The sequence below is a fragment of the Hemicordylus capensis genome, chromosome 6, assembly GCF_027244095.1.
Source record: "Hemicordylus capensis ecotype Gifberg chromosome 6, rHemCap1.1.pri, whole genome shotgun sequence".
Taxonomy (NCBI): Eukaryota; Metazoa; Chordata; class Lepidosauria; order Squamata; family Cordylidae; genus Hemicordylus; species Hemicordylus capensis.
This window is the reverse complement of record NC_069662.1, coordinates 144,815,633-144,831,972: the sequence shown is the minus strand read 5'-3', so window position 1 is coordinate 144,831,972 and position 16,340 is coordinate 144,815,633. Positions and strand designations below refer to the sequence as shown.

At 47.1% G+C, this 16,340-nt stretch overlaps 1 protein-coding gene across 3 annotated transcripts in view; it reads left to right on the top strand.

Annotated features, from left to right (window-relative positions):
- The window catches only part of MAP3K8 (mitogen-activated protein kinase kinase kinase 8), a 38,827-nt gene that overhangs the window by 14,082 nt on the left and 8,405 nt on the right, over nucleotides 1-16,340 (top strand). For 2 of the 3 annotated variants that reach the window (XR_008309382.1, XM_053258826.1), the window contains exons 2-6: nucleotides 715-1,079; nucleotides 6,229-6,393; nucleotides 7,879-8,140; nucleotides 10,343-10,449; nucleotides 12,626-12,778. Coding sequence is in view for 2 of the 3 variants with exons in the window: in XM_053258826.1 (XP_053114801.1) it covers nucleotides 744-1,079; nucleotides 6,229-6,393; nucleotides 7,879-8,140; nucleotides 10,343-10,449; nucleotides 12,626-12,778 (1,023 nt within the window). In the remaining variant the exon portion in view is untranslated. The remainder of the gene's footprint in view (nucleotides 1-714; nucleotides 1,080-6,228; nucleotides 6,394-7,878; nucleotides 8,141-10,342; nucleotides 10,450-12,625; nucleotides 12,779-16,340) is intronic. The other variant, XM_053258825.1, reaches the window with a different exon arrangement.

The window sequence follows — 16,340 nt, the reverse complement described above, 5'->3', positions numbered from 1 at the left end:
CTCTAGGCAACAAGGTGTGTGTGCACAGACCAGGGAAATGCCCGCGGGTGTGTTGCTGTGGCTTTGCCCCCATGAGCGAATGGCTCTCATGTATTATTATTATTATTATTATTATTATTATTATTATTATTATTATTCGATTTCTATACCGTTCTTCCAAAAATGGCTCAGGGTGGTTTACACAGAGAAATAACAAACAAATAAGATGGAACCCTGTTCCCAAAGGGCTCACATTCTAAAAAGAAACATAAGATAGACACCAGCAACAGTCACTGGAGGTACTGTGCTGGGGGTGGATAGGGCCAGTTACTCTCCCCCTGCTAAATAAAGAGAATCACCATGGTAAAAGGTGCCTCTTTGCCCAGTTAGCAGGGGTGTACCATTATGAAGTTTTGAATTTTCCTTTTAGAAAGACCGACCACGTTGGGCTCTCCTTTACTGCAGACTTCCAGCTAGAGGCTAGATGGGCATCTGTCAGGAATGCTGTTGCAGATTCCTGCACCATGCGGGGGACAGAACAAGAAAGGCCTCCAGGATCCTGTCCAACTCTTAACATTCTGTGACTGTGTAAACTGTACCATTTCCTTCTTCCTTCAGAGCACAGGCATGCGTATTTTAGTCACACATGCAAAATACTTCCTATTTTGAAACCTCTCCATTTTGCAGCAGCTGTGAAGTGCAGTTTTATTCTGCTCTCTTTTTTGCCATCCGTAGGTCGGATAAGGGGAAGAGGACAGACCGTAATGGAGTATATGAGCACTGACAGTGACAATAAAGAGGAGATTGACTTATTGCTAAGAGACCTAAATATGTCTGACGTGATCGACATCATGGAAAACCTCTATCCCAGTGGAGACCTGGCCGTCTATAAAGATAGCCTCATCACGCTACGTCCAGAGACGAATAAAAATGAGGAACGGACAGAATCCCTACGGTTCAGTGGACGAGAAGTTTCGTTGTTGTCGTCGGTCAAATATGGGACTGTGGAAGACCTGCTTGCTTTTGCAAATCAGGTGTCGAACACTGCAAAGCAGTTCTGCCGGCCCAGAAGACAGGAGTCTGGAATCATATTAAATATGGTATGTTGTGTTCTGGGAATCTGGCCACTCTCCTGAACACAGTTGCTGGAGACTGATCACCAGTGAAGTGTACTAAGGCCCTGACAAATTGCCTTTGGATCTACGATCCTGCCCCAAAATTTAGGTGCTTGAAATGGATACTTGAAAAAAATTATTGGACTTAGTGGTGGACATTATAGTGGGTGAATAGGCTTCTCATTATCCACTTAACACAGTACTGCACAGTTTTGGTCTTTTAGCTGTTGTTGGACTACACCTCCCATCATCCCTGACTACTGGCCACTGTGGCTGGGGATGATGGGAGCTGTAGTCCAAAAACAACTGGAGGGCAGAAGCTGAGCAACCCTACTTTTTAACAAATAACATACTTAGAGCAGAAAGAGGGCTGCCTGAGATAAATGCAGATTTTATTAAATAACGCTGCCTCTGAATATCCTAGTCCAGGTGCCACAATTAAATTTCTAGGTGCCATAACTCCCTGGCACCTGGGATTTGTCAAGCTTTGAATTGAGTAGGATTAAGGTGAAGGTCTCCAAGATCCAGATTGTGATGGGTTGCATACAGAGTTCCCTCTAACAGGAAATTCCAGATGTTGTTGAGTCCAACTCCCACAATTCCTAGCCAAAGGTCATCACAGCTGGGGATGCTGGGAGTTGTAGTCAACAACATCTGGAATTCCCTGTAAGAGGGAATGCTGGTTGCATACCCAGCATACTTTTTCACATCACAATAAAAACTGACGTTCTCCAAGGTGTAGCCAAATCATCTGTTTTGCATGCAGAGGGGCCCAGATTGAGTCCCTGGAATCTCCAGGAAGGGCTGGGGAAGACTCCCGCCTGAAAACTTGGAGAGATGCTGCCAGTCAGTGTAGACCAGAGCTGCTCAACTTCGGCCCTCCTGCAGATGTTGACCTACAACTCCCATAATCCCTGGCTATTGGCCACTGTGGCTGGGGATTATGGGAGCTGTAGTCCAAAAACAGCTGGGGCGGGCCCTAACTTGAGCAGGCCTGGTGTAGACAATACTGAGCTAAGCTGGACCAATGGTCTGACTCCGTATAAGGCTATGTTGCCACTAGGACAGATGGCTTGAACAAGAGATTAGAGAAATTCACAGAGAGGTCTGCGAGTGACTGTTAGTCATGATGAGGGATATGTGGAAGGTTCCTATTCAGAGGCAGTGTGCTGAATACTGGTTGTTGGGGACAGCAGCAGAAGAGGACAGTTGCCTTCATGCTGGGCTTCCTGGAGGTATCAGGTTGGCCACTCTGGGAAGCAGGGTGCTAGACTATGGACCTTTGGTCTACAGGGATGGCCTGAAATATTGCAGCGCCTGAGACGAGATGCAAATTATTACCTTGCCCCATGTCCCTGGTGGGGGCCAGACCTCTCTGAGAACCAATCCTTGCAGGCTTTGAAAGAGCATGGGGGCGGGCAGGGAGAAGGAAAGGTTGCTTGCTGCAGCCTTCACTTCTCTCCTTGTGCTTCTTGCGGGCTTTGCAAGGAGTGTGAGGAGAGGCGCTCCTTGCAAAGATTGCAAGGGTCAGACCAGTCCTAAATAGCTGCTCCAAGGGCAGAGCATGGGGCATCTTGCCATCCTGATGAAGCCCCAGTAATCTGCTGCCTGAGGCAACTGCCTCACCTTGCCTCATGAAAGGGCCACCCCTGATGGTCTGATCCAGCAGAACCAGGAGAGGAGAGTTGGTCTTGTGGTAGCAAGCATGACTTGTCCCCTTAGCTAAGCAGGGTCCACCCTGGTTGCATATGAAAGGGAGACTAGAAGTGTGAGCACTGTAATGGAGTGGGAAGAGCAGAAGGTTCCAAGTTCCTTCTCTGGCTTCTCCAAGATAGAGCTGAGAGAGACTCCTGCCTGCAGCCTTGATGAAGCCACTGTCAGTCTGTGTAGACAATACGGAGCTAGATGGACCAATGGTCTGCCTCAGTATATGGCAGCTTCCTATGTTCCTATGACTCTGGACTGATGTCTTGACTTTAAGATGCATTTTGCAGTTGTATTTAAAAAAACAACAACCTTTGAGTATGCAAATGTGAAATTAGTAGGTATATATGAAGCTGCCTTATACTGAGTCAGACTATTTTTACTGAATACATATATATCCTGCCTTTCTTCCATCCTGGAATTCAAGGAAGGGTACAGAGGGTTCCCAAGCAGCTGCCCATCCACACACTGACCACACCTAGACCTACTTAACTTCAGCAAGGTGACTGTATCATGTCTCTTCTGACCATGACCTTGGGTGACTCTCCCTGCAATCCCCAGTAAATAAAACGGTGTCACATTTATTTATTTATTTATTTAGAATATTTTTCTCCTGCTCTTTAAGGCAAACAGCCTCACAAAGCAGCTAACAACGAAACTTTAAAAATTACAGCAAGCAAAACAGCAGATAACGCATATGGTCACTGAAAAGCTAATAGAACAGTAGTTTAAAAGCCAGTAAAACAGCATAGTATATGCCTGATGCAGTAGCAGACCAAGGATTGCCCTGCAGCTTTCTAGGGAGGAGAGCAGGTCTTCTGGTAGTGAGCATGAATTGTCCCTTTTGCTAAACAGGGTCTGCCTTTGTTTGCATTTGGAAGGGTGATTACATGTGAGTGCTGTGAGCTATTCCCCTTAGGGCAGGCCTGGTCAACTTTGGCCCTCCTGCAGATGTTGGCCTACAATTCCCATAATCCCTGGCTATTGGCTGCTGTGGCTGAGAATTATGGGAGTTGTAGTCCAAAAACAGCTGGGGGGCCTAAGTTGAGCAGGCCTGCCTTAGGGGATGGGCCACAGCTCGGTCGAAGAGCTTCTGCATGTTTGCATGCAGCAGGTTCCAAGTTCCCTCTTTGGCATCTCCAGATAGGGCTGAGAGAGACTCCTGTCTGCAGCCTTGGAGAAGCCGCTGCCAGTCAGAATAGACCATGCTGAATTTGAAGGGTGGATGGTCTGAGTCGGTATATGGCAGCTTCCTCTGTTACTATGTTCTTAATGTGTGAAAGAGGCTATCTTTGCTTTTTACAAGGACCATCTTTTGACAAAAACAAATCTTGATCAACTAGTTCTGTGGGTTTTAAACAATCACATCTAAATACATTTCCATATGAATAGGACACTAGTTTTTATGGGGGGCAGGGGGCACACTTTATTTTAAGACTATGCAACTATAAGTTACGGCAAGCACCGTTCTAAAAGAGGCACCCTCTCCTATGTGAAAGAGGGGTGGAAATACATCTTCTAAGGTGGTGGCGCCGCCATCTGCATTGAAAATGGATACGATTTTTAAAAATGCGTTTCCTGATTACTTGGGAGGACACCTTTTTAATTGACCCAGAGATTTGAACCCTGCGAATCTAACAAAAGGGGTCCAATTTCAGAGCATATCAGTACAGGGATGGGGCTTCAAGGATGCTCTCGGGAGATGCTGTACTCATGTATCGACTGAAGGGAGCTATAGAGTGATTGCTGGCCAGAGATGCCTGCCATTTCTTGGTACATCCTCCAGTCCCAACCCTTTCTGGGATTCATGCTATAATTAGGCCTGATACCTCTATACTCCACTGCACAGTCTGTTTTGGAAAGGCTTTCTTCCCCCTCCAGCACAACCTGTGATGATAAGCAGTGTTGAAACTGTTTGCTTACCTCCTGTGGTCTAACCCACAGCTTGGTGGAGCAACAGATTCCAGGAATGCACAAACAAAGCGCCAGGTAGACTCATTGCACAACCCCTCCTTCTTAGTCCCTCGGTCTAGCTCTCGTTGCCAGACAATTAATTGCAACTTATACAACCTCATAGAGGTTGATTGCCGGCTGGAATGGTAAACATTTCCAGAGTGAATTGAATGCTTCACATGCTGTTCCTATTTGATCGGTCTAAATAAAGACTGCTGCTGATGTCACGAGGCCACACCGTGTATTGAGAAGGGAAAGAATCAGGCAAAGTGAAGCAATTGTGGGAAGGACCTGGATCTGTGGGAGAGCAGAGCTTGCATGCAGAGCCCAACCCAAGCATCTGCAGTCAGGGATGTCCCTTCCAAGAGGCCGGGTGAGGCAGACGTTGTTGCCTTAGGCGCGCAGGAAGGGGTACAGCGGGCAGCACTGGGGTACACTGTTCATTTTCCTTTCTTTGGCCTTCTAGGGCACACCTCTCCTCCTCCTCGACTGATCTTGGGCTAGGAATGTCCTGTTACCACTGCCTGGCTTGGTGGCGTCATCTGAGAGTGCTCATGTGATGCCACCGGTGCCTTTGCAGAGTTTAGAGGATTTGTTTGGAGATGAGGATTTTGAGTATTCGTTTGCCGATGTGGGAGCAGGGGGAACATCATATCATATTGTCCTTCACCTCAAGCAGCAAAAGGTTTTGGGCCACCCCTGTCTCCCGTTAAAAATATCTCATGAGCAGCCCTGGGATAAAGCTCTGGGAAGACCTTGGAGAACCCCTGCACGGGTCAAAAGCAGTGTTCCCTGCAGCAGGGATTCTTGGATGTTGTTGACTACAGCTGCCATAACTGACAGCCAAAGGCCATTGCAGCTGGGAATGCTGGGAGTTGTAGTAAACAATGTCTGGGAATCCTTGCTGCAGGGAACACTGGTCAAAAGCATGTGGTGGGCCAGTCAATGGTCTGATGCAGGGAGTCTCACATATATGTATACCTATGGAGTTATTTTTAAAATGTGTACCCTGCTTTTCCCTGCAAGGAACCCAAAGGGGCTTACAGTAAACATATTTAAAAACAAAAACAAAAAGAGCAAATCAACAGCAATAAAATATAAAAGTTCAAAATGTAAAAAGAGGAGAGAGGCAGCGAGAGAGTGCTAATATCCTCGTCAACAGGGTCTTCAACTTGAGCCAAAACAGAGGCAGAGAGGTCACAGGCTACATGTCATGTGGCAGGGAGTTCCACATGATGGGAGCCACCATGGAGAAAGCTTTCTTACGTGTCACCACCAGCTGGTCCTTAGAGGGCCATGGGTCTCATCAGAATATCTTAAGGGACAGGAAGACTGATATATGTTCTGAACACATCCTGAAAGTATGCTGAATATATATTTTCAGTCAATAGGTCTGTGTCTACTTAAGTGTAATTGGTTCATGAAAAATGGGCATGTTTTTTAATTTTCCCCAATCTTGTAATTTTTTAAAAAACAGATCAGTCCCAAAAATGGGCGCTATCGAATTGACTCAGATGTGCTCCTGTTCCCATGGAAACTAACCTATCGAAATATTGGGTCTGACTTCATTCCACGGGGAGCTTTTGGGAAAGTGTACTTGGCGCAAGATACGGAAACCAAAAAAAGAATGGCTTGCAAACTGGTATGCTACTAGGGTTTTCTTTCTGAGGGTTCACTGGGCTTGGGGGCTGCACAGGGGTTCATTGGATTATTTCTGCCTTGATACATGGAGATGTTGCTTTTATGATGTCAGAAAGAGCAATCTAAATGGAAACACTCCAACATGCGCACCGGGGCGGGGGGGGGGGGGGAATCCAATCAGCATTCCCTCTAACAGGGAATTCCAGAGGTTGTTGACTACAACTCCCAGCATCCCCAGCTGTGATGGCCTTTGGCTAGGAATTGTGGGAGTTGTAGTCAACAACATCTGGAATTCCCTGTTAGAGGGAAACACTGGATTCAATATGCATGTGGAGCTCCATGTCAGCAGGGTCTGTCCTGTTTTCTTATGCTTTGAGAAGTGCTCCACATGTGCAGTAAGGGGTGCATTCACTGTTTATGAATTATGATTATGGGGCCCAGGGAATGGTCTGTAGGTCCAACAGGGAATGGTCTGTAGGTTTGCTGTTTAAGCAGGTCTGGGTCTGGTCAATGCGTGGATGAGAGACCACGTGGGAAGGGAACTCCACGCACACCAACTTGAGCTCTGTGGAGGAGGAAAGGTGTGATAAAATGAATGCGTAAACATTCTACAGCACTGAAGAGCATAATGAAGTCCCTGCTTATGTAGAACTCTGTCCTGTTCCCAGGGACATGATAGCTAGTGGAGAAAATGGCATTTTCCTCAGTGATGAAAGTTGCTCTTGGAATGCTGGAAGAATGGAATCCCATTGTAACAGAAGCGCTACTATGGGGAATGATATTTGAATCCTTTATAGCAAATGAATACTAGTTTGGAGGGATCTGAATGCTGTGAGGAATACTGTGAGGAAGTATCACAAGCGCCTGTTAGACAGTACCTGTGACCTCTCTTGGGTCACACTTGTGACATTGCTTGTGTGACCAGTGAAACACTCCCCTACCCATGCCAGGATTTTAAAAAACTTTTTTATTTTTTATTTTTAAGAAAACCTTTTCAAGGACTGACCCACTTATTGAAGTGGGTAGCCCTCACAGTTTTTTTTTAAAGAAAGAAGTCAGTAAAGTTACATCATACCAGTAAAGCTATGCCCAGGGGTGAAGAAATGTTGGCTCAGTTTATCAGCCAGACAAAATATTTTACTCATCAAGCTATGTTGGTACATTGCACATCAGGACTTTTTTCACTCGCCAGGCATCACTTTTCACTCGGCACAGTCTAGTAGACTAGTGGATTTCTTCAGCCCTGGCTATGCCCTTCCCCTTTAGCAAAGCACCACAATGTTGTGAGTCTCTTCACTTCCCCATCTTGCTCTTTCTCGCCTCTTTGAAGTTGTTTTAAAGCTATGCACTCCAGGTGTCCAGTGCATTATGTGAGGACAGGAGATCACCCTAGAGATGCAGGATCAAGGTAAGTGCTGTAGGTGAGTCGGTTGCCTGTATTTGCTCTGGCTGCTTCTCTTAGCCTGCCTATATTTTGTCACCTTAGGTCCCTGTGGAGCAGTTTAAATCATCAGACGTTGAAATCCAGGCCTGCTTTCGCCACGAGAACATCGCTGAGCTTTATGGAGCAATCTTGTGGGACGAGACGATCCATCTCTTTATGGAGGCAGGAGAAGGAGGCTCCGTCCTGGAGAAATTGGAAAGCTGTGGGCCAATGAGAGAATTCGAGATCATTTTTGTGACAAAGCATATCCTCAAAGGACTGGAGTTTCTTCACTCCAAGGGAGTTATACACCAGGATATAAAACGTACGTTTGCATTTACTTTTAAAGAGTTGATTAACCAGGAGCAGCCTTTTAGTCAATTAACAGTGGTTTTAATTGATCAGTGTAAATGGTTCCTCTATTACACCTTGCAGTCCGGTTTAAAATATTTTTGTCCCATCTTTTGGTCCAGCCCTGAAGAACAGTTCAAATAAAAAACAGAATAAGACAGTGATATCCTAAGCACATAGGAAGCTGTCTTATACTGAGTCAGACTATTGGTCCATCTAGCTCAGTACTGTCTACACTGGCTGGCAGCAGCTCACCAAGGTTTCAGGCAGGAGTTTTTCTCAGCCTTACCTGGAAGTTTTTTACATGGGGCTTTTAAAGCCCTTTAACTCGCATCTCTTCCAGAATGGAAGGGGTGCGTTTGCATATCGGCCAGATTTACCCCAAAGTCCCTGTGAGTTGTCGGGGAGCAATTCACACACAATTCGGGTTTTTCACTGCACATTATAGTGTCACCCGATTTATATCTGGGGTATAAAAATACATTATTTGTTTCAGTTTTCTGGGACAACTTGGAGTTTGCACTAAAGCCTCCCAGTAAACTCTCAGTAAAGCCTGCTGTGTGTAAAAGTCCCTGGAGATGCTGCCAGGGATTGAAGCTGGGACCGTCTGCATGCAAAACAGATGCTCTGCCACTGAGCTACAGCATCTCTGCACCATCATTGCAATGTACAGTCAGAAGAAAGTGTTACATGGTGCCCCATATAAACTGAGTGTATTGCCTAGAATATGCCCCTGAATGTGCACACTACAGCATTCAGGGGTCTGGAAATTGCTCCATAAAGGTGGAAAAGTTGGAAATCCTCATTCCAAAAGTAGAATTTTGAAGCAGGAAATATCCTCCTAAAAAGAGACAGCCCTCCTTTGCAAGTAGAGGTTTCTTTATTTATGCTGTATAACAGTTAGAGAAGTCCACAACTGCACACAAGTTTTTGGGCACCAATCACTCATACATTTTTCCTGTCTTTGGCAGACAGGATGTGCAGCAGAATCTTTCAGTTAATAATTGCCCCATTATAAATGCAAGCATCCAAAAGAACCAAACAACTCGAAGTATATGCAGTACTCCTCTACAACTATAATTTTAGGCTGGGATTAACAAATCACTCTAATTACGAAAGGTGTCTTCTGTTGAAAGTTGCACAAAAGTTGGTGTCTTTTGACATTCCTTGCCATGAACTTGCAGTTTGTTGCCCTCAAAATCTTCATCTGCTGGTCTTTGCCCTAAAGCTGTTCACAAAAGCTACTTGATTTGTACATTTATATCCCGCTCTTTCACCAAAGAGCCCAGAGTGGTTCATGGTTATGGTTATCCTCCCAACAACCCTGTGAGGTAGGTAGGTTAGGCGGAGAAAGAAATGACTGGCCCAGAGTGACCCAGTGATTTTCATGGCTGAATGAGGATTTGAACTTGGGTCTCCCCAGGCCTAGTCAAACAGTTTAACCACTACACCACACTGGCTTTTTTGCAATTTGCTTTTTTGCAGTGCTTCAGATTATTGTTGTTGTTCTTGACTGACATCCTGACCAACAATGCACTTGCAAACGGACATTGTGCAAGCAGAAGGCTGTTGCTCTAGAGACGTGTGCTAAGCCTGGAGCCCGCATTCCACGTTAATATCGCACTAGTGCAATCATGTTTGTACTTGCACAACAGTTGCACAACCGTCTCTTTTCAAGAGAACTTTTGCGCAAGAGCAAAATAGTTTTTAATGCAGCGATCTTGTGCTAGTGCAACTTTGTTGCATAAGCAAACTGATAAGTTGGGCATTATTTTTATATTTTAAATCACTTGTTTAACTAGACATTTCTGAGTCTTGCTAATAAGGTTGATCAGGATGGAAATATCTGAAACTCACCATGTTTTGGTGAGTTTGCTTTTGGGTTTTGGAGCATGTGTTTAGGGGCCATTCAGATGAATAGCCTGCAACTGTTACCAGATCTCAGGCAGCGGTTTTGTTTTGTTTTGTTTTGCACAAATGTATCCCACTTGGCCCAGTAATAAAACAAGAGCCTCTTAACGTGGCTTGCTTGCTTGCTTTATTTATTTATTTATTTGATCGATCCTGCAAAAACAACCTGATAGCATTGGCATGCTGAAAATGCCATTCTTATTAAAGTGGACGTTGAATGGCCTACCCCGTTGCCTAAGACCTCTTTTCTCTCCTTTCCTTCTAGCAAGCAACATTGTTTTCATGTCCACCAAAGCAGTTCTGGTTGATTTTGGTCTAAGTGTTCAAATGACGGAAGACATTTACTATCCCAAAGACCTCCGAGGAACAGAGGTAACAAGAAGAATGACATGCTGTCTGTAAATATAGGTGAATGGGAAAGAGCCAGTTGGGCGTATAATCCCCTAGGAAGCTGTCCCATGAACTTTCTTCATTTCAGTAGAATGTATACTGCAGAACTTATACTACAAAACGGTGCCCCTTTGTCTTCTTGGGTCAGAGACCATTTTATTCCAATGGTCAGACCTTGAATCTAGCCATAGTTAAGAGTAACATCACCAAATCCTTTCAGGTCTTACTCTTTGGCTAACAGATTGTCTGTGTGTGCAGGGCTGATGTCACGGGTGGGCCAGGTTGGGTTGGGTCGGGTCATGGTTCCAAGGGCCCACACCTCTCCACACTCACTCAAGGCCTACACTGACTCAACTCCTTTGTGGTGGTAGAGGTGGAGAGAGTCTGCCAAAAGACTCGGACCGCCAGGCATTCTTATTGGGGAGGGCAGGAAGAGAAGCTGCTGTGGGAGTATCTCATTTTCTGCACCAAGGGAGGCTAAACAATACACTTGTAGATGATAGAGTCTAGAGTCTATAGAATCAACAAGCAGAAGGTTGCCGGTTTGAATCCCTGCTGGTACTACATCAGGCAGCAGCGCTATAGGAAGATACTGAAAGGCATCATCTCATACTGCGTAGGAGATGGCAATGGTGAACCCCTCCTGTATTCTACCAGAGGAAACCACAGGGATCTGTGGGCAGCAAGAGTAAAAATCGACTTGATGGCACAGTTTACCTTTAGATTATAGCCCTATTCCCTAGCTAACTTCTCCTTTTAATTTCAATGGGACTGAGTAATTCTACTCATGTCTGCCATTGAGGGCATTCTCACGACCAGGTCTTCCCGGGCTAGCATAGCCCTACCTGGGTAGACCTGATCGTGAGAACCGCCAGGATCGGGACTGATTCCAGTGCTCCTCCACCAGGTAGCCTAGGTTTTTTACCAGGGTGAAAAATGAGGTAGGAGCCTCATGCGCACCCTCCCACCTCACCACCTGGTCATGTGGGTGTATAGATTGCTGGCCCCTCATTTTGGGCTGCTGGCAGCCATTAAAACTAAACAGACTGGGGAAAGGAGCGTCCCGGCCTCAGAGATTTCCATAACGTGCTGCGCTGCTCATGCAGTGCATTGTGGGATATCTGGAGGCTGGGTTTCGTTCCCCTGGCCTCCCAATGGTTGCGCTGCTTGCTGTGGTGTGAATCATGTGGGCACACGAGTGGCGTGGCTTGAGAGGAACCAGCGGTCATGTGGGGGAAGGCTAGGAATGATCCTGCCTTCCCCCCCCCCCATCCCCAGCCCACCTGAACCGGTTGTGTGAATCACCTTAATATGCTGTATGTGCTTTCAGGTGTCGCTACACATGTACTGTACATGTTTTTGTGTGAATGACTGTAAGCGAACCTGGGTACAGGCCCTCGCAGGTACAGTTATTCAGACATTATGTTCAACACATTATTATATCATATTTACTACATTTACATTTTTATATCCCGCTCTTCCTCCAAGGAGCCCAGAGTGGTGTACTACATACTTGAGTTTCTCCTCACAACAACCCTGTGAAGTAGGTTAGGCTGAGAGAGAAGTGACTGGCCCAGAGTCACCCAGCAAGTACTGTATCATGGCTGAATGGGGATTTGAACTCGGGTCCCGCAGTCCACTTCCTTTCTGCACCCTACATTGGGGCGGGGGGGGGGGGCTGCACCCCTGTCATTTTTTACAATGAATGCATGTACAATCAATCACACAAAAAGATGTAGAGTTTTTACAGACAGCTGTATACACATACAACCTAATGCCTGAATAGGGCTACAGTCCAGGGCTATATTATTGAGGCTCCCTTGGTGCAGAATTTTGGTCTGCAGCCTTCCAAAATGGAACTGACTCACATTAACCACCTGCTTTTTTCACTCAATAGCACCTAGTTCACATGCGGCAGTTAGTTAAGTCCTTAGCAGCTCCCTGAATGTCACTTCAGCAGAACGGGCTGTTCTCTGCGGCCCTTGCAGGCTGTTTTCCTCTCTGGCCTCCACATGCCTCGCCAAGGCTTCACGTGGCTTTCGTGCGAGATCCCATCGGATCATAAACCTGACAATACAGCTGGGGTGAAGTGGTGGCTGTTAGGAGGAAAGGGCAAGCCTGAAAGGGAAGCTAATTTCCCCCTGAATGCCATTTGCAGATTTACATGAGTCCAGAAGTGATTCTCTGCCGGGGCCACACTACCAAAGCTGACATCTATAGCCTGGGAGCGACGATCATTCACATGCAAACTGGCTTCCCGCCGTGGGTGAATCGGTACCCCCGCGCTGCGTACCCCTCCTACCTCTATATAGTAAGTATAGACTTGGGTTGGTCCGTGAACTGCTGAGCGGGCCGAGCAGCCAACCTGCACAGCTTTCTGACGGCAACTGGATGCCACTACAGACCGAGGAGCAAAACTGCACGTCGGGTCATGCTCTGGGGTGCCAGTAATCAGATCCAGAATGGCAGCATACTAGGCTGGTTCTCATGATCCTAATCAGGATAGGGGAGCTGGGCACACTCTCGATCGGCACTTGTGTAAAACCAAACAAGGTTGGACGCAGGGAGAGCAACTGCGTGGGAGGCAGGTGCTGGGTCAGATGGATACACCCTATTCAGATATACACCCTATTCAGATATACACCCTATGGGTACGCCCTATGGGTATGCCCTATGGGTACACCCTATTCAGATTCACCCTATTAGATACAACCTATTAGATACACCCTATTCAGATTCCCTCTCCAGCATTTTACCGAGGGTGGATGAAGATTCGTCTGACCCAACTCCTGCCTCCCACCTGATCACTCCCCCTGCCTCCTACCTTGTTGTTTGGGTTTCCATGACCGCCGACTCGCTTTACGCGCCCCCGACTCTCCGATCCTGATTAGGATTCTGAGAAGCAGCCGACCGAGTGGCATTGCTGGGTGTTCCTCATCTCTGAAAGGCCGCATGGGAATGGGAATGCTCAGCTGTACTGGAGGGTCCAGTTTCGATCAGATCAGCGGTGCCAGAAGGGGTGTTTAACCTTTCCTTCCCATGCCATTCCCCTGATCAAAACAGCCCCCTCTCCCATCTGCTGTTAGATAGTGGCGGCTGGTGGTGGTGCAGCATGGCGCTAGGCAGGGCAGGTGATGAGTGGCGCCACAGGTAGTGAGAGGTGAAGCCAATGGTGGGTTTTGTGGGAGGCAGAGCCAATTGTGGGCAGCTGCAGAGGTGGAGCCAAGACTATGCGGGTGCCTCAGCAGGACCGGTAAAAGGCAAAGTGTAGATTTGTAGCTGAGTGGGACACACACGAACACAAATCTCAATTGCTCATCAGCCGAGATACAGAGAAATATGGAGAGCATCAGTTGCTTTATAATGCTTAACAGGACTACAGTAGTGTGTCGATTTGTATTTAACATGCCAGGATGATGGAGAGGAGAGCTGGTCTTGTGGTAGCAAGCACGACTTGTCCCCTTAGCTAAGCAGGGTCCACTCTGGTTGCATACAAAAGGGAGACTTGACGTGTGAGCACTGTAAGATATCGCCCTTAGGGGATAGAGCTGCTCTGGGAAGAGCATCTAGGTTCCAAGTTCCCTCTCTGGCAGCATCTCCAAGACAGGGCTGAGAGAGATTCCTGCCTGCAACCTTGGAGAAGCCGCTGCCAGTCTGTGTAGACAATACTGAGCTAGATGGCCCAAAGGTCTGACTCAGTATATGGCAGCTGCCTATGTTCCTATCAAAGCACAAGTGCGCGCGCGCACACACACACACACACACACACACACACACACACAGAGGCCACAAGTAAGGCACAGACCAGCTGCAAAAGGCTGATTCTGTGGAGAGTCAATGCATTCTGAAGTCACCAGGGCTGCTCTTGTCTGCCTGGTCCCGGGTTCAAACTCTGACATCTTCAGCTAAGCCTGGGGAAGACTCTGGCCTGAAACCAAGGAGAGCCTGCTGCCAGTCAGTCTGCATGCAAAACAGATGCTCTGCCTCTGAGCTCCAGCCCGAGCACAGCAGCAGGCCAGGGAAGTAGGAAATGGGGCCAGAGGGATGGGGATATCGCAAGCATGGGGGTGGGTGGGAGGAGGACAGGACTGGGAGGCGGTCAACAGAATGCAGGGAGTGTACAGGGCTATTTAAACAGGGCGGTGTCGGAGATGAGGGGAACGAAGGGAACCGAACGACGGGTCGGCTGGGGGCAGGCCCATGACCCTTCTAGTCCACGGAAGGAGGGAAAGGTTGACTACAACCCCCTCTCCTGAACTCCAAGGCACTTGGCTCAGGCCAGAAGAGAGAAAGGCAACGCTGGAGACAGAGATGTCCCATTCAAAACTGTATAGCCTGGAGTCTTTCAGACTCCTTGGCTTGACTTTGCACGGTTTTATTACCTTCAAGTACTTCAGCCTCTAGCCTCTACCTCAAGCCTCAACACTGTCTCCAAGGTTCACTGTATTTGCTCTTTAAATATGGTGATTCTTTTAACTAAGATTTTTGTGGCTAAAGAACAGTATGCATGGCTTAGTATCACGAAGAATACCTAGTCTCAGGGAATTCCTAAGACTCATCACGGCTAAGAATATTTGCAGCAGGATGAGTAACAGCTCAGGGAAGGGGCTGTTTTGATCAGGAGAACAACACCCTCCCTTTCTAGTGCCATTTCTCTGATCCAGATTGGAGCCTCCTGCAACGGCTTTCATGTTTCAGCTCATAAAACGTGATGTGGGCATTGAGCTCTCGTGGCACAACTGTTTTGGCCTGAGCTGGCAAAACCTGAACAGCCCAGACAACACTGTGGGTTGCAGTTGGGAGCAGCATTCCCTCTAACAGAGCATTCCAAAGGTTGTTGACTACAACGCTCAGCATCTCCAGCTGCGATGGCCTTTGGCTGGGAATTGTGGGAGTTGTAGTCAACAACCTCTGGGATTCCCTATTAGAGGGAACCCTGGTTGGGAGCTCTCATCTTAGCATGGTCCACCATGAAAAACAAAGCAGCAACAACAACAACCCACAGTATTTGTACATAGCAGTGGTTCCCAACCCTGAGTCTTCAGATGTTGTTGGACCACAACCTCCATTATCCAGAGCTGCAACAGCCCTTGTTGAAACATGGTTTTTTGGAGCACGTAGAGAGAGGTGATTAAGATGAACACCACCCCCACCTTCACATGATAAAGGGATGCCTTGAGAGTGCGCCAGGTACGCTCCAGGTACCTGGAGCCAGGTATGCTCCAAAAGGTACACTTTTGGAGCATCCCTGATCTTATTGCATGTGCTGCAGTGTTCCCTCTAATAGGGGTTCCTAGATGTTGTTGACTACAACTCCCAGCATCCCCAGCAGCAATAGCCTTTGCTTGGGGATTATGGGAGTTGTAGTCAACCGCATCTAGGAATCCCTGTTAGAGGATTCAACACTGGTGTGCTGGCTGCCAATTGTCCGATCGGGCCCTATGTGTGGTATGAAGAAGCCCTTTCTCTTGTTTGCCCTGCATCGACTGACAATCACATTCACTGGGTGAGCCCAATTTTTAATATTGTACCAAAAAAACCAACAACCCCGCATGGCTCCGTGGTCGCCAGGAGTCGACACCAACTCGGCGGCACAACTTAATTTTACTTTAAGAGAAGGAGACATTTTGTTTTCTTCTACTTTCTGCCTGTTGATAATCCTGTGAGTTCTATCATGTTCTCCTTTAGTTGCTTTTCTCTGGTTTTCTCTAGCCTGTCCCTAGGTGTTTTCTTCTAGTTAAGTGGGAGTACTTTGGATTAGCTACCACAGGATATCATAGTCTGTGGCAGGCCAGATTGTCACTGAGCTGGTAAACCTGTGTCCGAGGCTGTAACATTTCAGACTGCTGGTAGGGACACGTGTGACAGACAGA